Here is a 27,220-nt window from a genome sequence, read left to right as displayed (position 1 = left end):
TATTTAAATTTTTCCAGTTTATGTATCTGTCTAACCTGGTGTTAAAAGTATTTGTTGAATTTCAAATTTTAGTTGTGTTATTTCTTTTCTTTTCTTTTTTTTTTTTTTTTTGCGGTACATGGGCATCTCACTGTTGTGGCGTCTCCCGTTGCAGAGCACAGGCTCTGGACGCGCAGGCTCAGCGGCCATGCCTCATGGGCCCAGCCACTCCGCGGCACGTGGGATCCTCCCAGACCAGGGTACGAACCCGTGGCCCCTGCATCGGCAGGCGGACTCTCAACCACTGCGCCACCAGGGAAGCCCTATTCCTTTTGTTTTTAAATAAATAAATAAATTAGTTAATTTGGCCGTGTTGGGTCTTAGTTGAGGCACACGGACTCTCTAGTTGTGGCACGTGGGCTCAAGAGCATGGGCTCCTTAGTTGCAGTGTGTGGGCTTAGTTGCCCTGTGGCATGTGGGATCTCAGTTCCCCAACCAGGGATCGAACCCTGCATTGGATGGCAGATTCTTAACCACTGGACCACCAGGGAAACCCTAATTTTGGTTATTTTATTTATTTCTAAAAGTTACATTTGATTCTTTTGAAAATCTGTCTTATACTTTAACTATAAAACCATAAATCTGTTTACAGTTTCTCTTTCTCTTCAGAGACTAATTTTTAAACAAAAATTTAAACATAGTTACTTAATATATAATTACATTATATACTAGATTATATAATTCCAAGATTTGAAGCCTTTGCAATTCTGTTCCTGTAGTCTATAGTTTCCACTGGATATCACTTATGACATTTATTTTTATTATGCATCTGGTTATCTTTTTTTTTCATAATTTTTTTTTTTTTTTTAGATATTGGGGGTAGGAGTTTATTAATTAATTTATTTATTTTTGCAGTGTTGGATCTTTGTTTCTGTGCGAGGGCTTTCTCTAGTTGTGGCGAGCGGGGGCCACTCTTCATCGCGGTGCACAGGGCCTCTCACTATTGCGGCCTCTCTTGTTGTGGAGCACAGGCTCCAGACGCGCAGGCTCAGTAATTGTGGCTCACGGGCCCAGTTGCTCCGCGGTATGTGGGATCCTCCCAGACCAGGGCTCGAACTCGTGTCCCCTGCACTAGCAGGCAGACTCTCAACCACTGCACCACCAGGGAAGCCCCATCTGGTTATCTTTGACTTAATCTTGGATTTGAAAAATTTATTGGATAAATTATCAGAGGCCTAACAGGAAATTGGCTTTTCTCAGAAAGGATTTACATTTGATTCTGCCAGACACTTGAAGGTACTACCAGTTTAAGACAACTCCAGACCAAATTCAAGACTTGAAATTTACGGGAAGATAAAGCAGACACAGCAGAGTTTAACCAGGAGGCAGGCAACTCTGTGCCAGGACTGGTCTATGTGGGGTATAGCCCTTTGCAGCCTAGATGATTACAGGGTGAATCTCCTATTAGACTTCCTATTTTATGTGGTCTTTGGGGGGGCTTTGACTTCTCTCTTCCACTCTCTAGAAGGTCACGAAAATGAAAATCCAATACTTTTATGGTGAATAAGTACTCCCAGATCAAAAGAAGCTTCTGTCTTTATTTGTACCTCTGGGATCCTGATTTCCCTTCATTGCAGGCCTGGTAATTCCTTACTATCTTGTCAGTCCTTTGATTCTTTTAAGATGTATGATATACATATAATCTATATTTATTTATATTTTATCCCGTTTTATTTATTTATTTATATGGCTGTGCTGCACTGCTCTCGGGATCTTAGTTCCCCGACCAGGGATTGAACCTGGGCCCTCAGCAGTGAAAGCACGGAGTCCTAAACACTGGACCACCAGCAAATTCCCTACTTTATCCCATTTTAAAAATAAGTTTTTACCAGGAGCATTGGTCTGAATAACTTAACTCAGCATTTCAGAAAATGGGATGGGTTTTATTAAGAGTGTATATGTCATAGAACCTACACATTGTGGGCAAAGATACTCTCTTTTATTATTTGTCTCTCTGGTTCACTTCCTCTGAGGCCAGCAGGAATGGGTTTTTATCTCATCAGAAGTAGTAAATTCTGAAATCCAAGTGCTGTTTTTCTGAGACTGTGTGTGTGGTATAGGATAAATGAATAATTAATAGATATTGTCATTCTATCATTACTTGTGTCCTTGAGATTCAGAACTCTCACTATAGAATAAAAAATATGCATACAGATGTAATAGAGAAGTCGTTAAAAGCTTTGTAGTACAAAACTTGGAATGGAAGTGTCGATATAAACTCAGGAGGTATTTTTTTTCTTTTTCTTTTAAAAATTGTGTATAACTCTGAAGAGGCATAGGAACAATAACCAAGCCAGTAGCAATGAGGATTATTAGTGTCCAATGACATATTATTTCTTAGAGCTGTGACAAATTCCATCTTTGGGGCAGGAAATGTGCAAGATGATTCTGGAACATTTCGTTATACCAGAGAGTGGGAAAGCTCTCGAAGACTAGTGATATCATCGAAGAAGGACTTAGGAGTCAACTCAAAGAGACTCCCAGTGGCCAAAGATAGGAAAACTTGAGCTTCTCACAGCTAAAGGAGTATCCTCATTGGTGTAGAGGATACTTTGCAGCTTAGCAGAGTCCTACATAGGGCATGGCTTTCCCTGGCATCCCTTATACAATAGATTTCTCTCTCTTTGGGACCTTGCTTTGCTAGGAGGACGCTGAGTTGAGTCTGGAGCTGAGTTTTCCAAGTCCCTGGTTTAATAATAATACCCTGCCTCACCTGAATTAATACTTCATGTCCTCTTCATCAACACTGGCATCCTGGGAGATATTTCTCTAGAAAATATGCCCCTCTGATGACCTGTCTCAAATATGACAAAATTTTTGCTTTATGTCGTCTAATCTCTTATTCTTTTCTATTATTTTCTCCCATATTTTGCAGCTAACATTGAAGTGCTTTGCTTACATTACATTCCCCCTATCTCCCAAATAGCCTGATATATAATACTCAAATATTACTAATTCTAATTCCTGGGTAAAATTTTTTTCTTTTTGGATGAAAAGAGTAAAACAGGTAGTTGGGAGCTGGACAGCTGGCAGGTACCTTGTCGATCCTTCAGACATTTATTGCACAAATACATATAGAAGACCTGTTCTGAGCCAGGTCCTGTGCTGGGCACTGAGATACACGGAGAATAAAAACATGAACCTTAATCTTAAGGAAAGTGCAATCTAGAGAGGAAAATCAATACCAATCTAACAATCACATAAGTGAATTATTAATGCTGAACACTGTTCAGTGCTATGTTTAGCACACTCGGTTGACCTGTCATTAGAGCTATGAAGGCAAAGTACAAGGTGCGATGTAAGCATTTAACAGGGCTACCTGACCTAGGAGTGAGAGAAGCTTCCTCCAAGGGAAAGCCGCTGAGCTGAGATCCAAAGGATGAATGGACGTGAACTAGAAGAAGGGGGGGTGGGTCGGGCTGGAGCCCCTGGCGTGAGTGGAGAGAGGTATGAGATAATTCTGGAGGTGTCAGGGCCAGATCATGCAGGATTTAGGAGGTCATGCTAAGGATTATGTACTGTACTTGGACTTAATAGAAATGGGAGGGCATTAAAGGATTTTAAGTGTGTGTGTGTGTGTGTGTGTGTGTGTGTGTGTGTGTGTGTAGGGGCTGCTCTTGCAACTATGTTTAAGGTAAAGAATTAAATGCATGAGCTATCTTGTGAAATGCGATATGGAATAAGATGATTTGTGGCCAATCACTGAAAAGATGCTACTCTAAGAACATTCCTTCCACATGACTTTTCAGGAACACAGGTCTGGCTGGGGAGAAGGCATTTCTGTTTGTTTTTTTTTTAAGGGTATACTTTTATTTACTTTTAAAAATTAATTAATTAATTAAATTTTGGCTGCATTGGGTCTTCATTGCCGCGTGCGGGCTTTCTCTAGTTGTGGCAAGCAGGGGCTACTCTTCGTTGCGGTGCACAGGCTTCTCATTGCGGTGGCTTCTCTTGTTGCAGAGCACGGGCTCTAGGCACGCTGGCTTCAGTAGTTGTGGCTCACGGGCTCTAGAGCACAGGCTCAGTAGTTGTGGCGCACGGGCTTTGTTGCTCCATGGCATGTGGGATATTCCTAGACCAGGGCTCAAGCCCGTGTCTCCTGCATTGGCAGGAGGATTCTTAACCACTGTGCCACCAGGGAAGTCCAAGACATTTCTAGTTTTGTCATTTCTAACCTGCTTTTCAACGGCGGATATATGGTTTCAGTAATACATAGGCCTAAGGGTTCTGTTTTCTAGTTTAGTCCAATACACTTTCTTCCTTCTCTGAAACACTCACTACCTCGACCATGTTGGTTGGTGGTATTTAGTTCCCCATTCCGACTGTACAAGTGTTACTGGAGAAGATTTCTGAATAGTTATTCTTTCTCAAAGTTACCCTGCAAACTCTGTTACAAGCAGAATCCACACACCGCTATTCTCCATCCCCAGGTCTCCTTTTCCATTAGATGGTCAACAGAGCCCCCTACTGGGAGAAACAGCTCAACGACATAAATGCCAACACAAAGGGCAAGTGTCTCTAATGTTTGTTGCATTTGTGTGTGTGGTTTATTATTCCGTGTTAAATGTAATTACTGTGACCAGCTAAGAAAACTACTCATTACACTTTTAATCACTCTAAAATATAATTACGAATGATTAGCTTCTCATTCCGTGCATTTTCCAATGACTCTGGATTGAAGAGTCATTGTAACAGTTAATACAAATCACAGATTTATAGTCTGGAAAAATCTGGAATTGATGTTGAGAAATAATTTGGTCCAGTCTCCTGCTTCAAGAACATCTCACCTCTTCAGGATACTGAGTTCTCTCTTCTATTCCAAAAATTTCTGGAGAAGGACACACCACAATAGCATCAAAAACCAATTTCTGTGTTTCTAGCAATCCACTGGGTTCATATATTTGATAAAAATATCTCTTTTAAAATAAACTTATTTTAGAATAGTTTTAGACTTACAGAAAAGTTATACAGATAGTTCCTGTTTTCCCTCACCTAGTTTTCCCTGTTAAGATCTGACATCACCCTCGTACATTTGTCACAATTAAGAGTCAACACCAGTATATTACTATGGACTAAACTCCATCCTGTTTTCGGATTTCACTAGTTTTTCCCTAATGCCCTTTTTTGTCCCAGGATCCCATCCCGGATACTACATTACATTTCATTGTCTTGTCTTCTTAGGTGTCTCTGATCTCTGAGAGTTTTTGTGATTTACTTTTTGATGATCTTGACAGTTTTGATAGTATCGGTCATTGATTCGGAAGAAAGGTTTTGGGAGGGAGATCACAATGGTAAAGTAACACTTTTATTACGTCATACACAGGGACTCACTAGCAACATGACATCACTGTTGAGGGTAGTTTTGATCTCCTGGCTGAGGTAGTGTCAGATTTCTCCACTGAAAAACAAAGACACTTTGCTGTTGTCGTTTTAAATTTAAAACTCTTTCCTCTTATTTTACAGAGCTAGAGAAACTTGTCAGCTTTCCCTTCAGAAGAGAACAGCTTTTAGGAGCCAGAAAGACTTGGGTATATGAGCAGTCTGCCACTTACTACCTGTGTGATCTTGGACACGTTACTTCCTAAGCTTCGCTATTAGAATTTGTAAAATGGGCATAATGACAGCACTTTCCTCACTTGCTGGGTGATGGTGAGGGCCAAATGACACGATGCAATAAAGTCACTCACTGAAGACCTGGCGCACAAACATGCAACTCACTCTGAAACTCAAGTCCTTGCCGTGATTACTGATGTTAACATGATAGCAGCGATCATATTAACATTATGTATTTGTTTAAAGTCACTGTGGAGTTTGTTTTTCATTGTCAGTAGCAGCAATTTCTCAGCATGCAATGCTTTGCATTAGCAATGCCGGCCTGGACTTGGGGCCTTTGGTCACATAGGCTTGCTCTGTGGGAACAGCGCCCCCTGGTGGTGAGCTGCGTGGTACTCCTCCTTTGGGCCTTTCCCTGTGGTGACGCCCTTACAGACCAGTCGCGAGCTGACTGTTCCCTGAGCGCCCCCTGGACCCTGAGGATACATTACTCAGCCAACAACAGATACAGAGTGGCTGTGGCCTTGCTAGTCAGGTGAAGATTGTTCTGATACAGAGAAAGAGGAGATGCAGGCAGGGTTAGACCATACTGGGCCCTGCGGGTAAGTTATGTGGATAGCCTTGATTACTCCTCCCCTCTGCAAGTCACGTAGTCCCAAGTGATAAAACATTTTCTGGATGAAATTCAGTCTCCTCCAAATCCATCATCCTAAGATCAAAGCAGCCCAAGTGAGTAATGATTTCACCTGTCCTCCTCTTCCCACTTTATTTTTGGAGGCTCTGCTGTTGGGCCCTGAAACAACTAGGAAGGTGGTTTTCAAACTTTAGGGCCCATTAGAATCACCCAGAGGGCCCTTTACACACACATTTGGTATGCTTTTCCTGATACTTCCTATCCTGTCAATCTTTCTGAGTCTGACTTTGGACTCTGCCTCACCGTGGCTTGAGTCCTCATGGGTTTTGAGATTTTTGATTATGAGTTCATATTCCTTTGGAACTTGGTTTGTAAGGATTTATTTGCAGCCTGGGTTTAAGAGTATTGCTCCAGGGAGGATATGAGTTTGATTCTACCAAACATTTAGGGCAACTATCAGTCTGGGCCCAATTTATTTTATTTTAATTTTATTTTCATTATTATTTTAAAATTGAAGTATAGTTGATTTACAATATTGTGTTAGTTTCAGGTGTACACATAGTGATTCCGTATTTTTGCAGATTATATTCCACTATGGGTTATTACAAGATAATGCGTATAATTCCCTGTGCTATACAATACACCCTTGTTGCTTATCTATTTTACATATAGTAGTTTGTATCTAGTATCTATTTTATGTATAACAGTTTATAGTAGTAGTTTGCTTGTTAATCCCATACTCCTAATTTGTCCCTCCTTGCCTTCCCTCCTTGCTTTGGTAACCAAGAGTTTGTTTTCTACATTTGTGAGTCTGTTTTTGTTTGGTATATACATTTATTTATATATATATCCAGAAAAAATGAAAACACTAATTTGAAAAGATCCATGTATTGCAATGTTCATAGCAGCACTATTTACAATAGCCAAGACATGGAAACAACCCAAGTGTCTATCAATAGATAAATGGATAAAGAAAATGTGATATATATATATATATATATATATACACACACACACACACACACACACACACACACACAATGGAATATTACTCAGCCATAAAAAAGAATGAAATATTGCCATTTGCAGCAATGTGGACAGACCTAGAGAATATTATGCTTAGTGAAAGAAGTCAGACAGAAGACAAATATCACTTATATTTGTAATCTAAAAAATAATATAAATGAATTATATACAAAACAGAAACAGTCTGAGCCCACTGTAAATCTGTGCCTTAGGTATTCAGATCACACGGGTGGCTGGATTCTGGTCCAGAGTGCATGAGAAGGGCTGTCCGTGGTTAGGGCATCTGGGATGAGAAGTGGGGTGGGGGGAAGGGTACTTTAGCGTTTCCCTCTTTATCTAGAACCAAGGCCACCACTGATAAACATCTGTCCCTACTCCTTCCAGCAGACATGTGTTTTCTAGTTTATCTACTGAGGTTTTCCTAGTTTATTCGCAACTGTGGGTGCTGCTTTGGGGCTAGGGTCTCTGATTCTGACCCTGGACTTTGTCCCTGTCCCCTGCAGAAGCACAAACCCTTCCTGTGGCCTAATTTTGTGTAGCCCTTGAGCTAAGGACAGTTTTTACATTTTCAAAGCGTTGTTAAAAACAATGACAACAATGAAAGAAAGTGACAGAAATCATATATGGCTCACAAAGTGTAAAATATTAACCTGGCCCTTTACAGAAAAAATTTGTGGATCCCTAGACCTTCAGCGATCGGCGTATACACCCAGGGGAAACTCCACGAATGGTGTTCATTTTCCCCTCTGGATAGGTAGTACTTTCTTATTGCTTCTGGCTTCCAAGAAATTTTCTTACTTTCCCACCAATTTAGCTACTCATCTTAAAGAAGATTTTAAAATATTTTGTCCAATGTTTTTAAATGTTCTACAGTTTGGGGGTTTTCTCTGGACATCTGGTTCCCCATAATATATGAAAAAGAATTCCACCCCTATACCTTGCGTCAAGTAAGTCTCAGTGTCATAGCAGGCGCTAGAAGAAGGGCAGGCTGTTGACAGTGAGCCAGCTTTGGAAAGCACAACATCATAACTAATTTTATTTTGAAGGAGTGAGCACAGAGACGAATAACTCACATTGGGATCTTAAGGCAAGGAGCTTTCTCGCACGGCCAAAATTAGACAGTGTGCACTGGGACCCACCTTGTGGATGGTGTGTATGTGTTCACGCGTGTCCCTGCTTGGAGACCGTGGTCGCATCCATCCTATTTCTGTTTCCAGATTAGAATTGTTCCTGTTCAGGGAGTGTTTCCTGACTATACAACAATCTTCCTATCAATCTAATAAAATACAGCTTTCAGCTTTTCTAGCTTTCCGTTCCGGAGATTTTTGAGCTGTCTGGAGATGGTTCCATTTATGGAGGCAGTGCAGTGCAGCCCCAGGATCTCTGGCAAGGGGGTCGGGAAACCCAAGTTCCAGCCCTAACTCTGGCCCTGAATAATGTCCTCCCTTTTCTCCTCCTCCTCGTTTCAAATACAGAGAATAAAAGAGAGAGGAAAAAGAAAGTGATACGAGGCAAATGGACCACTTCTAACTTTATCTTTTGGGAGGCACTGTGTGTTATTAGATGGACAGGGGTTTTGCTGGTTCAACATCAGGTCTGGACCCAATCTTATTCCCAGGTCTAACTCTACTGCATTCTTACATTCTGTAATGAACTTCCCTGCACTCATATTTATTTATAGATATTGAAGTTATTCCAAAGCTCTGAATTATTATTATTTTTCTTCGAGATTTGAGACCCTTGGCTCCCATTAGCTCTACAATACCAACGACAGCTGTGTTGTGTATACAGGTCTCATAGCAACCAAGGACTATGCCCGCCAATGAAAACTGGCTCTGGTTTCTCCCCTGACTATTTAGTAAATGATCCTTAAGAACAAAGGAGGCAGGAACTTTAGAAGGAGGCACAGAGAGGGAGCCTAGCTCTGGGGGAGACGCGTCATGACTATGATCAGACCTCTGGATGGTCCCATGGGGACAGGGCAGGAGAGTCTTCCACAACAGAAAGGTCTGAGGGCTTTGGGGAGTTTGATTGTTACCTTCTAGGGTGCCAGCACATACAGGTTCCCCCCAGTTGGAGACTTTGGTGGCATCCTACCTGTGCCGTGCCTCGATGAAGGGAGAGCTAAGCACGGGAAGCAGAGGGCTCCCTTGGTCTTAGATGGAGCGGCCAAAAGCTCACTGTCCCTTGTTCTTACAGCCAAGAACAGAGTCACCGTGAGATCTGAGGGAGACCCTACCAATGAGTGGGATGAAATAACGTGCAAACTAATTTCTGTTGTTGGATCACAGAGGAGGATGGAGTCATTGTTCTAAAACATCTCAGAAATAATGAAACCTCTCTCAGTCACTGAATTTCTCATCAGTTGGTACCCTCACTCTTCTGTGTATAATAATTATCACAGAGCAGGAATAACCCACCTCCTCCCCCATCAGCCCCTTTTCCCCAATCTGGTACAATGTATCATTCAACCAAGGCAAGGAGATGAGTGGGGTACTGACATTGGTTTAGAAGGGATTGTGGGATTTACAAAAGAACATTTTTGTTCTCTTTGAATAGTGGTTTAGCTCCTATGACCCCAAACAAGCTGGCCCAGCTGTCTTATTACATACAAAGTGCTGGGCAGTTTTACATTTTCCATTCTCAAAAGGACGGGTATGCTGCATGGCTTCTCAAAAGCCCAGGAAGTGGAGTGTCTAGGAGGGCAGGGCCTCCACTCCTGAATGAATGGTAAAGAAGCAATGCGGTCCGCCTGTTCCCTGCTGCACATGTGACTCTGAGGGCCCCTGGTGACCTGTCTCCCGGGCCATCTCTGCTCCAGGGGAAGCAGGCACCAGGCTGGCGGTGTAGGGTGTGCACGCAGACTTTTTCCTGTAAAAGTTGGAGCAGGGACAATGGTCTGAAGTGGGAAACAAGGTCCAGCAGCTTTATTCTAGCTTGAAAACTTCCATGTTCCATGCAAGCGGTCTCGTCCAGTGTAGTGTTGAAAAATATGAAAGAGGGAGGATTCTGTCATCACTCAGCTTCAGGAAAAGTGGTGACTTAGTGGACCTGCTTGGAAGTTTCTTAATAGCTGGTATGTATTGTACAAAGCCTTAGTCTAGCTGAGTTGACCTTGGGACTCTGCAGCTGAAGTTTCTAACATATCCTGGAATGTGTCCCACTGAACACATTTCCCAGTTTGGGAGTCCCTGGTCTGGAGGAAGGAGTCAAGAGGGATGGTTTCTAGATCCTGGTAATAGCTTCCTACCCCAGATGGCAGCATCACTGGTGACAACAGTTGTCTGGGCAGATAAAAGTTGAGACCATGGAAGCATAAACAAAATTTAAAGGCCTCGTAATGTGGCACAATCATTATCGTTAGCAATGATCCCCTTAGAATATCTCCTGACCTAGGAATTAAGCATGGACTGGCCTGGGGGCCAAGCCCATGTGACGCTTTGCAGCCATCCACATTCCTCACCTGGGCAGGAAGAAGCTCTGGGAGGCCAGGGCACTCAACATGGCTTGGCTTTTGCCAGCACATAGTGTGCCATCCACAGCCCCTGGAGGTGTGCCCGGCCAGGGGGAAGGCTTCATTCATAGGCCAAAGTGCACTTGGCATGCCCCATCCTGCCTGCTCCTCCAGGGGATGTGCTAGCACCATGGATGGGCGAGACCCAGAGGCTCTAAGCCGCACCAGGACCTGCCAGTTTGAAGTGGGTAATAATAATGAATAGGGGCACCTCTCCTCTTTTTCATCTTCCTTTCCTACCTTCCCAGGTTGGCATTTCCCATCTTTTTAATTTTTGTAGCATTTTCTTGCTAATGTGAAGGAATTGCTATTTAAAATCCTTCAGAGGTGGACATGTAAATATAAAGAAGGACCTGGCTGCCCCAGCCCATCTGGTGGGCTCCACGGTGTAACCCTCCTTAGGGTGACCTGCCCACGATGGCTCAGATCAAGGGCTCAGTTCCTACCCAAGAGCACTTCAAGTGAATTCAGCAGCCATTCTTCTGCTGAGTTGCTCAAAATCTTTTAATTACTTCACTTAGGGGGACAGACCTAAGCAGAGGTCTTGGTACCTGTTATTTGATTTCCTCAGAGAAATAAAGAAGTTATTAAAAATCTCTTGCTCTTTTAACATAATCATGATTTGACGATAAATACCGATTTTTTTTTTTTTTGGCTGTACCATGCAGCATGCAGGATCTTAGTTCCCTGGCCAGGGATCGAACCTGTGCCCCCTGCAGTGGAAGCGCAGAGTCTTAACCCCTGGACCACCAGGTAAGTCCCTAAATATAAATGTTTTATAATCCACAGTGCCATCTCTAGAACTCCAGATGAGGCAACACAGTTAGGAAATATGGATGACACAAACACATACATCTGGTTCCAATTTATTAAAAAACAAAACCAAACGAAATTCTGCAATGAAATTTCCTGGAATTCACAATCCTTTTCAAATCTTCATAGTTGCATTTTTTTTTGAACCAGTACATAAGAACACGATTGCACTTATTTACACGATAGTCTTCTATATAACAAAAATAGCCATGTTGTATGATTGAATGTTTCCAATTATTATCCTTAATATTTCATCACTAGCCCACATGAGACAAACAGCTTATGCTTTCCAAGCACAAAGAGAATACAATAAAGCAAGATAAAAGTCATGTCTCCTAATAGAAGACAAATCCCTTTAAAGACAGTTTTTTAAAACTTCCGTGTATTTCAAGAGATATATAAAGTGCTTTAGAAGGAGTAAGGTAGGTGCCTGAGGTGGGGAAGAGGGAAAGAGAAAGAGATTTATACAGAAAACAAAACAAAAACTAATAACTACACTGCCTTAACTAATCATTTAAATACGCCTGTGACTTTGTATAGAAGATGATGTTTGGGTAAAACAGCTACATAATTCACTACTAAATTTTTTTAGCAATTAAGAGCTAACCAAAGTCCAAATAAAAAGTTACTCATGCAAATGCCATGAGGAATAACTTTGGTGATTTTGAGTCATGTGGCAAAAAAATCAAGGAAGCTCAGTCTCATCTGAATGTGGAGAGGATGGGTCAGGGATCATTATGTGTGGGAGTTGCAGACTGGCCAGAAAGACCTCGAGGGGATGCTAAGTAAAATTCTACCGGTGACATCATTCGTTTTACAACGAAAGCACATAATTTGTGTTCAGGAGTGGAAAAAGAAATCCACTGGATTTTTTTTTGTTGCTAGTAGGGAGGGACTAGAGATTGATTGATGATGCCATGTCTGGACTATTTCTGAATGGAAGATTCATTCTTTGTAGGAGACATTTCCCCCCCCCCCCCAGTGGAAATAATAATATGCTCTATACAAAGAGGTTTAAATAAGTTGTTTTTTTTGTTTTTTTTTTTTCACATTAGTGAGCTGGCTATTGCTGGTCATGATCTGCAGTCCACAAAGTCAGTGTCACATATATACTGCTTGGGAGGCTCCCCTGGGAACTAGAATAATCCTACTCCCAGCTCATGAACATTTGAAAGAACAACACCCATTAGTTTTTCAGGAAATGAATGGAATGTAACTTTTCACAAGTACAAAATTACTTCATTTTCTAAATATAAGGGACATCCCACTATAAAAATAACAACCCTCCCTTCCCTCCCCCAACCCTACATCTCTTTCTAATTATAAAATGGTACAACCATTTCAGATTACTAATGTGAAAGCAGGAAGTAAATATATTATTATGTACATGTACAAAACACGTGAGTATTTCACACCATTTACATTCATATGAAAGAAGTCTGTTTATTGATCTTCCTTTGCAATCTGACAAGAAAAAAGTTGAGATAATGTTACAAAACAGTTAGGCCCTTGCCTTATAACTCTGCACAAACATTCCAGCCAGAGGCATCTTCTTTGCAAACAGAGCAAACAATACTCTTTCAACATTCTGCAGAAGGAAGGGGCTGCTGACAGATTTTCCATGGGATCCTCCTCCAGCTTTTCAGAGTTTGTGACATTCCTTCCTCTTTTGACAAATGTGGACCAAATTCTCAACTACTGAGGAAACTGTACGATGAAAGGCAAATCACTACTAGTTGTTGAGGAAATGGTGACCCTAGTCAAATTAGCTGGCTGAAAGAATAATGGCGAGAATTCCAGCAGAGGGCACCCTGCCCCTTTGCAATAACATCCCACTTAACACTAAGTACCATAGACGCCAACACAAACACAGGCTGAAAAGTCCTTTTGTTAAGTCCTTCTTCCATTGCTCCACTATCTATTACTACAGGCAACAGTTTGGTATTTTCTTCAAAAGAGCAGGATATGCTGTAATTAATGAGCTCTTATACATGAAAATTCTTTGGCTATTTAAAATCTTCACATTCTCAAAGAGAACAATATTCTGAGTTCAATAAAGCGCTCGACTTGTCTGAAACTTTTGAGGGAAAAGGGGACTAAGCATTAGACTTTCAAGATGGTGCGGTACTAAGGCCATGATACATTTTTTTATATTTCTGGATTTAGTAAGGTCAATCACAAGCCCGCAAGAGAAAACCCCGTCTCACAGTTTCATTCGACCAAGCAAACCACCTTCACTTTTATTTATGAGCACATTGTGAGAAAATTAAACTCGTCACTGGAAGAAACATGTGTCCATTTGGATGGTGATTGGTCTTTGGTTTATAGAGTACACATGGTCCCCACGTTTTTCCTGCTTCTCCAAGCCCTTCACTTCAGTAAGGATGACAAGACCACAGACATTCTGTCAAGCAATGACTTTAGGTAACTCAGGTTGAGCTACCTTCCCCACAGATTTTTCTCCCTCACTCTGTTCAGACCGGCAGAACCTCTGAAGAGATGTATATTCCTGCCTTATCATTATCCTTAACAAATATTTATCAGGTGGCCAGAGAGAGAATAGCTCGGTAGTAAGTACAAATGTTAGCAGTAGCACAAGGATGAGGAGGTCTTTGATCATGGAGGTTCCTGAAGAAGCCACTTGATCATGAAGCATGCAAGGCAGGCAACATTCAGAGTATGTAAAGAGAGATGTAAATGACCTCAGCAGCTTCTCTGTAGAATGAGCAGGTTTTGCAATTACAGGGCTTGATAATTAAGGGTCTACGTCCAGGATCTGGAATCACTGCTTGAGTTTTGGGATGGTTAATTTAGTGCCATCGAAAGGCTCAAAGGGGAGAGCACGGCTACTGATCTATTGACCTATGGGTCTTTATAAATTATCGTTCCTATTACAAAGGTCCTGGAGTTGTGAGATGGGGAGGGGATCAGGGAAAGGGAAGAGGTAAGTGATGAGAAACTCACACCTGCTTCTCAGAATTAATTTATTTTTCAGGTAATCCCAACCTTGTTTGCAATCAGGAGAGCGTTAAACTCCTTAAGATGTACACATTCCCCCAAACAGGTCATCTCTAAAGCTAGGGGATGCTCGTGGATTCGGGAAGAGCATCCACGTTCATACCCTTCCATCCTCTTTTCTGACTACCTGCGGGGAAGTATTCCCACCACCTTTTAATTGCCATCATCAAATGTACTTTTCAGTCCCGGCCATGCAAATAGCACAGAGGAGGGACTTCTGTGACTGCGGGGCACTCACTGCACAAGAATCTGTGTGTCTGTCACTTTAGGGGAATGGGTTTTTTTTTTTTTTTTTTTTTGGCCTCTTTTTCAGTCTTAAGGAAGAAGTGGCCTCTCAGATCACTTACAAAGAGCAAACTCTCGTGCCAAGACGCTAAGAAGCAGGAGTGGACATCGGATACGGTACAGCCCACATGTTTTTCCAAGAAATCCTAACCCTGTGGTGGGAGGGCCTGTGGTGAACTCAGAAGGTCACAAATGCTAGAGGTGGAAGATAAGAGATTAGACAGCATTCTGGAATTGTTACCTTGCCATTATTTACCTCAGAGACTTTTCTGGCAAGGAACCCTTTAAAAAAAAAAAAAGGCAATAGCTAGATTTGTGATAAAATTAGTGATATGAGAAGTGAAAATGAGGCAAACCCCATTACAGAGGAAGTTAATTCGCCTTTGTAGTCAACTGGTTTTCCTCATCAGAAGTGAAAAGATAGATACTGCCACACATTAAAAATCGCCAACAGGAACAATGATAATCAAAATAGTGACAACCCTATAGATCCAGAGCTGCTAAGGTGGTTTTTTTTGTCCTGAAAGATGGGAAGAAAAGGATGTGTGTGTGGGTGTGTGCACAAAGAAAGAGACAGGCAGAGAGATCCAGAGATAGAGAGAGACACACCCAGACAAAAAAGGGCAAGAAATCTAAGTGGGAGTCTATTAAAAAAACGCTACCAGAAGTGGACTCAGGGGCTCTATCTAGTATCACGGGGTGGGGGCTGGGTCCTCCCCCCCTCAGAGGCTGTGACTCTATCTCAGGTTTTCTGAAAGGGTTTTGATTTAATGAGGTTTCTTTGTTTTTGGTCAAGGTGATGCATTCAGTGGACAATTAAATGCCATTTATTTTTTATGCTCTGCAAGAATTTTCATCTAAACGTGATGAACATGATGCGAATAAAAGAGTCCCAAGATAGGCTATCTGTCATCATTTTTGGTTCTGAAAGGATGGCAGCTTCAGGGATGTCAGCGCACTAACTCTACTAGCCACTGGGTACCATGGTTTGATATGACCAAATCCAGACCCAGGAACATCCAGGATGTTTCCATCGGAATGAGGAAAATGCTCGAAACAAAACAAAACAAACAAAAACCTCTTTGGATGAAGGTTTGACACCATGGTCGTGATCATTACTAAGTGATGTCAGAAAAGGTAGGTGCCTTTGCTACTTCTAACTTTCTACCTTCTCCAAACTCTCCACCACTCCCTGCCTAGATGATGGAGTTGACATTTTAGTAGTGACCAAACCCTAGAGATGAAATCAATATTCCTATGCTCTATTCGTGATCAGGGCTCAGTTCTTCCCAAAGGGACTGGCCACATAGGACGTAGCAATTCCTAGGGGGGACTCTCAGTTATTCTGAGGGAATGGAGATGCTCCTTTTCTTGCCCACAGCCTTGGGGTCTAAGGGGAATGCTTACTTCCAAGTTGAGACATGGCTTCTGAGTTGCAGGTGGTCATAATTCACCAACTTGGCACCAGACGGTCACAAGCCCCAAAGACTTCTTCTCTTGAGAAGGCTACACACAAAGTCTTGTATTTGGAATCAGTATGTACCTTCCCATTTTTTCCTCCCAAATCCAGGCATTTTAGCTATAGTGGTGGGACTATGGGGTCCTGGGACCAGGAAAAGACCTTCTGCCAATCAGGAAGAAGGCGGACCAGGGGTTGAGGTAAAGTTAGATGACTAGAGTCTGGATTTCTCTTTGGATCCTGACTGCCACACATCAGTCCAAGGGCGGAAGTGAAGGATAAAATTTTGTCTCAGCACCAAATCAACATGCTTTGTGTGACTTTTTAAAAAACAACTGGTCAAGGAAGCAACAGAAAACGGTCATGGACATCAGTGGTGTGGTTAGAAAGATGCAGCAAAAATTTCAAAAAGGATGGTCCGCATATTTACTCATTAGAAAACAAATGGATCTCTGGGCCTCTCAGTAGGTGGCCTGGGTGGAGTCCAGTTCTTTCTGGAGGTAATTAGGTTTTAACCTTTTTACTCTGTGAGGGTCAGGGAATCTTGTGAGAATGTTGGAGAAGCTCTAGCCCTGCGCTGTCCAAGGTGGCCACGAGCCATGTGATGCGGCTGACAGCTGGAGAAATGGCCAGTCCGAACGGAGAGGTGTGTGAGTGTAAAGCATACACTGCCCTTAGAAGATTTAGTACGGAAAAAGAACGTCAGGTATTTCGTGAATACTTTTTACACTAATTACGTGTCAAAACAATAATATTGGCTTAAAGAAGGATATTATTAAAATTACTTTTACCTGTTTCCTTTTGCTTTTTAAAAATGTGGCCAGTAGAAAATTACATGTGGGACGTGTACTATATTTCTGTTGAACAGTGCTGGTCTAGACACTAAAGAAAAATACACATCGAGTCTTCATACACCTCTAGAAGGTTCCCACACCCTTTGATACTCTTTGAGCTACCGGGGCCCCAGGTCAGAGTTTCTTCTTCGTTGGGGAGGAGGTGAAGCAGGCTGTGGAGGAAGGATTGTTTCCATTTTTTTTTTTTTTAACACGTCCCATGCCAGTTAACCTTTTTTGTTGTTGTTTGTTTAAAACTACCAAAGCCATAAGAAAATTCTTCAGAAACAAACTTTCGGTAAAGGAGAAACTTCTAGGCTCAGCGAGTTTGCAGCAGAACCTCCTTGGGGTCAGGTCCACAGGCCTCAGATTGGCCGGCTGGGCCCCTCATCCCCTATGCAGCATCTTATAGGGGCTGCTGGGCCACAGCGCACATAAGCACCCAATTCCTGATCTACCTGGTCGCTGGCAGGAAGAGAGAACACCCATCAATCCAAAAGGCATCTTCTCTCTGGGCATGGAATACAATTTATATTTCCTTTGCTGTTGAATTGTCCTTCTAATTCCCCTTGACTTAATACCAAAATTTGTTTTGGGCAAAGCTGACTGAAGGAGAGGTCGGCGGTGCAGGCCGCTGACCAGGAAAAAGAAATACCTGGAGACGAAGAATTCCACACTGAGAACGAGGATTTGAAAGTATCCAGAGACTGCAAACTCTGTGACTAAGTGTGGTTTTTGTTTTTATTTTGTTTGGTTGCGTTGGGTCATCGTTGCTGCGCGCGGGCTTTTCTCTAGTTGCGGCGAGCAGGGGCTACTCTTCGTTGTGGTGCACGGGCTTCTCACTGCAGTGGCTTCTCTTGTTGCGGAGCATGGGCTCTAGGTGCACAGGCTTCAGTAGTTGTGGCACACGGGCTTCGGTAGTTGTGGCTCGCAGGCTCTAGCGCACAGGCTCAGTAGTTGTGGTGCACGGGCTTAGTTGCTCTGCGGCACGTGGGATCTTCTTGGACCAGGGCTCAAACCCGTGTCCTCTGCATTGGCAGGCGGATTCTTAACCACTGAGCCACCAGGGAAGCCCTAAGTGTGGTTTTTAAAACAAGGCAAAACAAAGCAACTCCTACTTGCACTTAAAATTCAGTCATTTAGATAGCCTCGGCCACGCCAGAGTGCCAAATCCCAGAAGCTGTTATATGTTACATGTCAAGTAACTGTGCCTCCCCAAGGTAGAAAGTCTGCTATATGTCATAGCTCTCTGTCAAAAATGGATCCCCCGGGGCTTCCCTGGTGGCGCAGTGGCTGAGAGTCCGCCTGCTGATGCAGGGGACGCGGGTTTGTGCCCCGGTCCGGGAAGATCCCACATGCCACGGAGCGGCTGGGCCCGTGAGCCATGGCCGCTGAGCCTGCGCGTCCGGAGCCTGTGCTCTGCAACGGGAGAGGCCACAACAGTGAGAGGCCTGCAAAACAAACAAACAAAAAGCATCCCCCGGCAAAATGCTCATTAGTGGTCCTAAGACCAGAAAGAGGCTTGGGCATCATCTTGTTAATCTCATTCACTTACAGATGGAGAAGCCGAGGCCCAGCACGCACGCTGCTCGTCTATGCCTCCTGACTCCTGATTTGGCACTGCCTTCGTGTCTCCCTGCCTGGAGACCCTGGATTTCATCACTGCAAGTGTTGGACTCCTAGAGAGAGGTGACATTTGTGAAGGTGGTGATCCTTTTCCTTGCTTTGCTGCCTACTTAGAAAGCGTCAAATAGGAAATTGTTCAAGGTGGTGAAAAAAGAGCAGCCAGGGGTCTCCCTTGACACATACACCGTGTTCCAGCAGGCAGCAAGCTCTTACAGCAGAACGAAACTCTGTTTTTGCATGAGTATGCATGTAGCGAGAAGAAGGGCCTCATCACATACATAAATAACTCAGTGAGAGAAGCTTTCTCTCCCAGGTAACCCACGCAGCAGCATGGCCTTTCGCGGATATCGAGGTGGTCCAGAGAAGCTATTCACGCTGCCTTAGTCATCCCTGCACCTGGAGAGTCTCAATGTATTACAAAACTGCCCAGTGAAAAAAATAGCACGCCTCTGTCAAAAAAAGAATGAAAACAAACAGTTTAAAAACACCGGTGGGGGGGCTTCCCTGGTGGCGCAGTGGTTGAGAGTCCACCTGCCGATGCAGGGGACGTGGGTTCGTGCCCCGGTCCGGGAGGATCCCACATGCCGCGGAGCAGCTAGGCCTGTGAGCCATGGCCGCTGAGCCTGAGCGTCCGGAGCCTGTGCTCCGCAGCGGGAGAGGCCACAACAGCGAGAGGCTGGCGTACCGCAAACAAACAAACAAACAAAAACACCGGTGGATTTTTAGAATTCACTTTGATACCTCGTTTCCTTTCCCTTTTTGTCTCTCTCAGTCAGGAGAAACTTGACATCAACAATTCCCATGCTGTACTTTTTAGATCAAATGGTTTATCAAATCACACCTCCCTCCTCACTTGGTATCTAGACACAGTCAGGGGAGCCCTGGGAAGCAATTTCTTAAGGATTTACCTAAATCCTCCCTCGAGGTCTGACAAGGTTGAACAGAAGCATATTGGAATTAAGGTAAGACGTAGATGCTACTGCAGCCCTCACTGTGTTGGATCCAAAGATGACTGGATCTTTTCTAAAGCTTCCATCTCCTGCAGAACGCATTTGTGGAGGTAACAAAAGACTGCTGTAGCCTTGGGGAAACAGACATTTTGCTTTCGGGAAGAGTATATGGTATCTGGTTTGAAAACTAGGCTTGCAGTCCCAGTGACGGACAAGCCCTACAGCCACAGAGAATGGCGCTAATGCCCTAGTGGGAACTTGTGAGTTCAGAATTTCAGCCAAAGACTGTTAAGAATCAGATGGATTGAAATGCCTCCCTAGAGCTTCCTTCTCAAGTCACGTGGGTCCTCAACAGAGCCTGGCAAGTGGAAGCCAGCGTGTGGAGCTAAAAAAAATGAGCAGTGGCCTCAGCAGATTCAGAGCTTGGTGTTGGGGTCTCTGGCAGCTGGCATTTCCAAGATCCACTTAAAAGAATTCAGATTCTAAACGAAAGCTGGCCTTAGACTGTTTCAAGGTGCTGAGGCACTTCCTAAAGCCATGCACACTTCATGCTGAGAGGTCAAGGCCATTAATCTCAGAGATGGAATACAAACTGGTCATAGCAGGAACTGAGGCTTCTGAACAGAACTCTGTACAAAAGCTGGAGTGAATCAAAGGAAAAACAAAAGAGTGAACTTAAACTACACATAGTCCTTAAAAAGAAAGCGTCAAAGAAATCAACAACATTCCCCAAATAGGAAAACAAGAAACTGAAATGAAACTAAGAAGCCCTAAGAGTGTCTTTTCAGTCTGTTTGAGGAACTTCGGAAGTGTGTGCCTACAAGGACATGGGAGAGAAAATCAGCTTTCGACGTCAAAGGTGCCGAGGCCATGAGCTGTTGTAGAGACGGAGAAACTGCATCCTGATGAACGTGACTTTGGGTATTGCTTTTCGGTACCATTCTTGTGTGGAGTGCCCTGGAGTTGCCAAGGTGGTCTGGAGGTGCATGTGCCTGGTCCAGTCTTGGGGCACTCCTCCCTTCCTTCCCCTTGGGTCCTATCATCCCTTTTTCCTATATTCGCCATTTCAAGATTTCACCTCTTCGCAGTCTTGGTCGGTGGAAAGTTCTACATCAGACAGTCCAACCTCCATTGCCATGATCAGCGAGATGTCAGAATCACTGCTTATAGCTGGTTCCTGCTCACCTGGTGGGGGGAAACAGAGTTCACAGTGAACACTGAGCTATGTCTTCAGATGCTGATTATTTCAATACAATTGCCTTTAATAACATTTCATTGAAGCCCAAGAGAAGATGTTAGGCTACTTCGTAAAAAAAAGAAAAAAAGTCTAGTTAGAGACTTTTCTCACACTACATCCCCAAATAAATTCTAAATGGGTCAAGAAGTTAAATGTAAACAAAAGAAACTAATGAAGCCAGAGGAAAATATATCTTATAAGTATATATCTAAGTAGGAAGAAAATGTATCTAACATCTCTAAGTAAGGCAAGAAGTGCTACATGGAAAAGCAATTGAGCAATTCACAGATGAAAAGATTGATAAATGTATATAAAATGCTAAAAATATTTAAAACATGAAACATAAGATCAAAGGTATATGTCACACTGGGAATATCTGCAAAAATTTCACAGAGGATTGTATTCATTTTTTTGTTTTTTTGAACTTTATTTTTTTTTTATACAGCAGGTTCTTATTAGTTATCCATTTTATACATATTAGTGTATATATGTCAATCCCAATCTCCCAATTCATCACACCACCATTCCCCCCGCCCCCCGCGCCACTTTCCCCCCTTGGTGTCCGTACGTTTGTTCTCTACATCTGTGTCTCAGTTTCTGCCCTGCAAACCAGTTCATCTGTACCATTTTTCTAGCTCCACATATATGCGTTAATATACGATATTTGTTTCTCTCTTTGTGACTTACTTCACTCTGCATGGTAGTCTCTAGATCCGTCCATGTCTCTACAAATGACCCAATTTCGTTCCTTTTTATGGCTGAGTAATATTACACTGTATATACGTACCACATCTTCTTTATCCATTCGTCTGTCGATGGGAATTTAGGTTGCTTCCATGACCTGGCTATTGTAAATAGTGCTGCAAGGAACACTGGGGTGCATATGTCTTTTTGAATTATGGTTTTCTCTGGGTATATGACCAGTAGTGGGATTGCTGGGTCATATGATAATTCTATTTTTAGTTTTTTAAGGAACCTCCATACTGTTCTACATAGTGGCTGTATCAATTTACATTCCCACCAACAGTGCAAGAGGTTCCCTTTTCTCCACGCCCTCTCCAGCATTTGTTGTTTGTAGATTTTCAGATGATGCCCATTCTAACTGGTATGAAGTGATACCTCACTGTAGTTTTGATTTGCATTTCTCTAATAATTAGTGATGTTGAGCAGCTTTTCCTGTGCTTCTTGGCCATCTGTATGTCTTCTTTGCAGAAATGTCTGTTTAGGTCTTCTGCCCATTCTTGGATTGGGTTGTTTGTTTTTTTAATATTGAGCTGCATGAGCTGTTTATATACTTTGGAGGTTAATCCTTTGTCCGATGATTCATTTGCAAATATTTTCTCCCATTTTGAGGGTTGTCTTTTTGTCTTGTTTATGGTTTCCTTGCTGTGCAAAAGCTTTTAAGTTTCATTAGGTCCCATTTGTTTATTTTTATTTCCATTACTCCAGGAGGTGGATGAAAAAAGATCTTGCTGTGATTTATGTCAAAGAGTGTTCTTCCTAAGTTTTCCTCTAAGAGTTTTATAGTGTCCGGTCTTACATTTAGGTCTCTAATCCATTTTGAGTTTATTTTTGTGTATGGTGTTAGGGAGTGTTCTAGTTTCATTCTTTTACATGTAGCTGTCCAGTTTCCCCAGTACCACTTATTGAAGAGACTGTCTTTTCTCCATTGTATATCCTTGCCTCCTTTGTCATAGATGAGTTGACCATAGGTGTGTGGGTTTACCTCTGGGTTTTCTATCTTGTTCCATTGATCTATATTTTTCTGTTTTTGTGCCAGTACCATATTGTCTTGATTACTGTAGCTTTGTAATATAGTCTGAAGTCAGGGAGTCTGATTCCTCCAGCTCCGTTTTCTTCCCTCAGGACTGCTTTGGCTATTCGGGGTCTTTTGTGTCACCATACAAACTTTAAGATTTTTTGTTCTAGTTCCGTAAAAAATGCCATTGGTAATTTGATAGGGATTGCATTGAATCTGTAGATTGATTTGGGTAGTGTAGTCATTTTCACAATATTGATTCTTCCAATCCAAGAACATGGTATATCTCTCCATATGTTGATATCATCTTTAATTTCTTTCATCAGTGTCTTATAGTTTTCTGCATACAGGTCTTTTGTCTCCCTCAGTAGGTTTATTCCTAGGTATTTTATTCTTTTTGTTGCAGTGGTAAATGGGAGTGTCTCCTTAATTTCTCTTTCAGATTTTTCATCATTAGTGTATAGGAATGCAAGAGATTTCTGTGCATTAATTTTGTATCCTGCAACTTTACCAAATTCATTGATTAGCTCTAGTAGTTTTCTGGTGGCATCTTTATGATTCTTTATGTATAGTATCATGTCATCTGCAAACAGTGACAGCTTTACTTCTTCTTTTCCAATTTGTATTCCTTTTATTTCTTTTTCTTCTCTGATTGCCCTGGCTAGGACTTCCAAAACTATGTTGAATAATAGTGGTGAGAGTGGACATCTTTGTCTTGTTCCTGATCTTAGAGGAAATGCTTTCAGTTTTTCACCATTGAGGATGATGTTGGCTGTGGGTTTGTCATATATGGCCATTATTATGCTGAGGTAGGCTCCCTCTGTGCCCACTTTCTGGAGAGGTTTTATCATAAATGGGTGTTGAATTTTGTCAAAAGCTTTTTCTGCATCTATTGAGATGATCATATGGTTTTTCTTCTTCAATTTGTTAATATGGTGTATCACATTGACTGATTTGCATATATTGAAGAATCCTTGCATCGCTGGGATAAATCCCACTTGATCATGGTGTATGATCGTTTTAATGTGTTGCTGGATTCTGTTTGCTACTATTTTGTTGAGGATTTTTGCATCTATATTCATCAGTGATATTGGTCTGTAATTTTCTTTTTTTGTAGTATCTTTGTCTGGTTTTGGTATCAGGGTGACGGTAGCCTCATAGAATGAGTTTGGGAGTGTTCCTTCCTCTGCAGTTTTTTGGAAGAGTTTGAGAAAGATGGGAGTTAGCTCTTCTCTAAATGTTTGATAGGATTCACCTGTGAAGCCATCTGGTCCTGGACTTTTGTTTGCTGGAAGATTTTTAATCACAGTTTCAATTTCATCACTTGTGACTGGTCTGTTCCTATTTTCTGTTTCTTCCTGGTTCAGTCTTGGAAGGTTATACCTTTCAAAGAGTTTGTCCATTTCTTCCAGGTTGTCCATTTTATTGGCATAGAGTTGCTTGTAGTAGTCTCTTAGGATGCTTTGTATTTCTGCGGAGTCTGTTGTAACTTCTCCTTTTTCATTTCTAATTTTAATGATTTGAATCCTCTCCCTCTTTTTCTTGATGAGTCTGGCTAATGGTTTATCAATTTTGTTTATCTTCTCAAAGAACCAGCTTTTATTTTTATTGATCTTTCCTATTGTTTTCTTTTTTTCTATTTCATTTATTTCTGCTCTGATCTTTATGATTTCTTTCCTTCTACTAACTTTGGGTTTTGTTTTTGCTCTTCTTTCTCTAGTTCTTTTAGGTGTAAGGTTAGATTGTTTATTTGAGATGTTTGTTTTTTCTTGAGGTAGGACTGTATTGCTATAAACTTCCCTCTTAGAACTGCTCTTGCTGCATCCCATAGGTTTTGGATTGTCATGTTTTCATTGTCATTTGTCTCTAGGTATTTTTTAATTTCCTCTTTGATTTCTTCAGTGATCTCTTGGTTATTTAGTAATGTGTTGCTTAGCCTCCATGTGTTTGTGTTTTTTATGTTTTTTACCCTGTAATTGATTTCTAATCTCATAGCATTGTGGTCAGAAAAGATGCTTGATATGATTTCAATTTTTTAAGATTTACTGAGGCTTGATTTGTGACCCAAGATGTGATCTATCCTGGAGAATGTTCCATGAGAACTTGAGAAGAAAGTGTAATCTGCTGTTTTTGGATGGAATGTCCTATAAATATCAATTAAATGTCTCTGCTCTATTGTGTCATTTAAAGCTTGTGTTTCCTTCTTAATTTTCTGTTTGGATGATCTGTTCATTGGTGTAAGTGAGGTGTTAAAGTCCCCCACTATTATTGTGTTACTGTCGATTTCCTATTTTATACCTGTTAGCAGTTGACTTATGTATTGAGGTGCTCCTATGTTGGGTGCATATATATTTATAATCATTATATCTTCTTCTTGGATTGATCCCTTGATTATATGTAGTGTCCTTCCTTGTCTCTTGTAACATTCTTTATTTTAAAGTCCATTTTATCTGAAATGAGTATTGCTACTTCAGTTTTCTTTTGATTTCCATTTGCATGGAATATCTTTTTCCATCCCCTCACTTTCAGTCTGTATGTGTCCCTAGGTCTGAAGTGGGTCTCTTGTAGACAGCATATATATGGGTCTTGTTTTTGTATCCATTCAGCAAGCATGTGTCTTTTGGTTGGAGCATTTAATCCATTCACGTTTAAGGTAATTATTGATATGTATGTTCCTATGACCATTTTCTTAACTGTTTTGGGTTTGTAGGTCTTTTCTTCTCTTGTGTTTCCCACTTAGAGAAGTTCCTTTAGCATTTGTTGTAGAGCTGGTTTGGTGGTGCTTAGTTCTCTTAGCTTTTGCTTGTCTGTAAAGCTTTTGATTTCTCCATCAAATCTGAATGAGATCCTTGCTGGGTAGAGTAATCTTGGTTGTAGGTTCTTCCCTTTCATCACTTTAAATATATCGTGCCACTCCCTTCTGGCTTGTAGAGTTTCTGTTGAGAAATCAGCTGTTAACCTTATGGGAGTTCCCTTGTATGTTATTTTTCATTTTTCCCTTGCTGCTTTCAATAATTTTTCTTTGTCTTTAATTTTTGCCAATTTGATTACTATGTGTCTCGGCGTGTTTCTCCTTGGGTTTATCCTGTATGGGACTCTCTGCGCTTCCTGGACTTGGGTGGCTATTTCCTTTCCCATGTTAGGTAAGCTTTTTACTATAATCTCTTCAAATATTTTCTTGGGTCCTTTCTCTCTCTCTTCTCCTTCTGGGACCCCTGTAATGCAAATGTTGTTGCGTTTAATGTTGTCCCAGACGTCTCTTAGGCTGTCTTCATTTCTTTTCATTCTTTTTTCTTTATTCTGTTCTGCAGCAGTGAATTCCACCATTCTGTCTTCCAGGTCACTTATCCATCCTTCTGCCTCAGTTATTCTGCTACTGATTCCTTCTAGTATATTTTTCATTTCAGTTATTCTATTGCTCATCTGTTTGTTTGTTCTTTAATTCTTCTAGGTCTTCGTTAAAACATTTCTTGCATCTTCTCGATCTTTGCCTCCATTCTTTTTCTGAGGTCCTGGATCATCTTCACTATCATTATTCTGAATTCTTTTTCTGGAAGGTTGCCTATCTCCACTTCATTTAGTTGTTTTTCTGGGGTTTTATCTTGTTCCTTCATCTGGTACATATACATAGCCCTCTGCCTTTTCATCTTGTCTGTCTTTCTGTGAATGTGGTTTTTATTCCACAGGCTGCAGGATTGTAGTTCTTGTTGCTTCTGCTGTCTGCCCTCTGGTGGATGAGGCTATCTAAGAGGCTTGTGCAAGTTTCTTGATGGGAGGGACTGGTGGTGGGTAAAGCTGACTGTTGCTCTGGTAGGCAGAGCTCAGTAAAACTTTAATCTGCTTGTTTGCTGATGGGTGGGGCTGAGTTCCCTCCTTGTTGGTTGTTTGGCCTGAGGCGACCCCACACTGGAGCCTGCCTGGGCTCTTTGGTGGGGCTAATGGCGGACTCTGGGAGGGCTCATGAAAAGGAGTACTTCCCAGAGCTTCTGTGGCCAGTGTCCTGTCCTCACGGTGAGACACAGCCACCCCCTGCCTCTGCAGGAGACCCTCTAACACTAGCAGGTAGGTCTGGTTCAGTCTCCTATGGGGTCACTGCTCCTTCCCCTGGGTCCTGATGCGCACACTACTTTGTGTGTGCCCTCCAAGAGTGGAGTCTCTGTTTCTCCAGTCCTGTCAAAGTCCTGTAGTCAAATCCTGCTAACCTTCAAAGTCTGATTCTCTAGGGATTCCTTCTCCCATTGCTGGACTCCCAGGTTGGGAAGCCTGACGTGGGGCTCAGGACCTTCACTCCAGTGGGTGGACTTCTGTGGTATAAGTGTTCTCCAGTTTGTGAGTCACCACCCAGCAGTTATGGGATTTGATTTTATTGTGATTGCACCCCTCCTACCGTCTCATTGTGGCTTCTCTTTTGTCTTTGGATGTGGGGTATCTTTTTTGGTGAGTTCCAGTGTCTTCCTGTCGATGATTGTTCAGC

The 27,220-nt window shown here is 42.1% G+C and overlaps 1 protein-coding gene across 3 annotated transcripts in view; it reads right to left on the bottom strand.

Moving 5' to 3' along the window:
* The window catches only part of RNF150 (ring finger protein 150), a 287,957-nt gene that overhangs the window by 32,150 nt on the left and 228,587 nt on the right, over positions 1–27,220 (bottom strand). Inside the window, exon 7 of one of the 3 annotated variants that reach the window (XM_067736807.1) lies at positions 11,621–20,935. The exons of the other annotated variants lie outside the window; for them this stretch is intronic. Within the exon in view, the coding sequence (XP_067592908.1) occupies positions 20,817–20,935 (119 nt within the window). The 3' untranslated portion in view covers positions 11,621–20,816. Of the gene's footprint in view, positions 1–11,620; positions 20,936–27,220 lie in introns of those variants that run through there. 3 annotated transcript variants of the gene reach the window in all.

The sequence above is a fragment of the Pseudorca crassidens genome, chromosome 4 (assembly GCF_039906515.1).
Source record: "Pseudorca crassidens isolate mPseCra1 chromosome 4, mPseCra1.hap1, whole genome shotgun sequence".
NCBI classification, from domain to species: Eukaryota; Metazoa; Chordata; class Mammalia; order Artiodactyla; family Delphinidae; genus Pseudorca; species Pseudorca crassidens.
The sequence above is the reverse complement of the archived record's forward strand: the minus strand, read 5'-3'. Positions and strand labels throughout refer to the sequence as shown.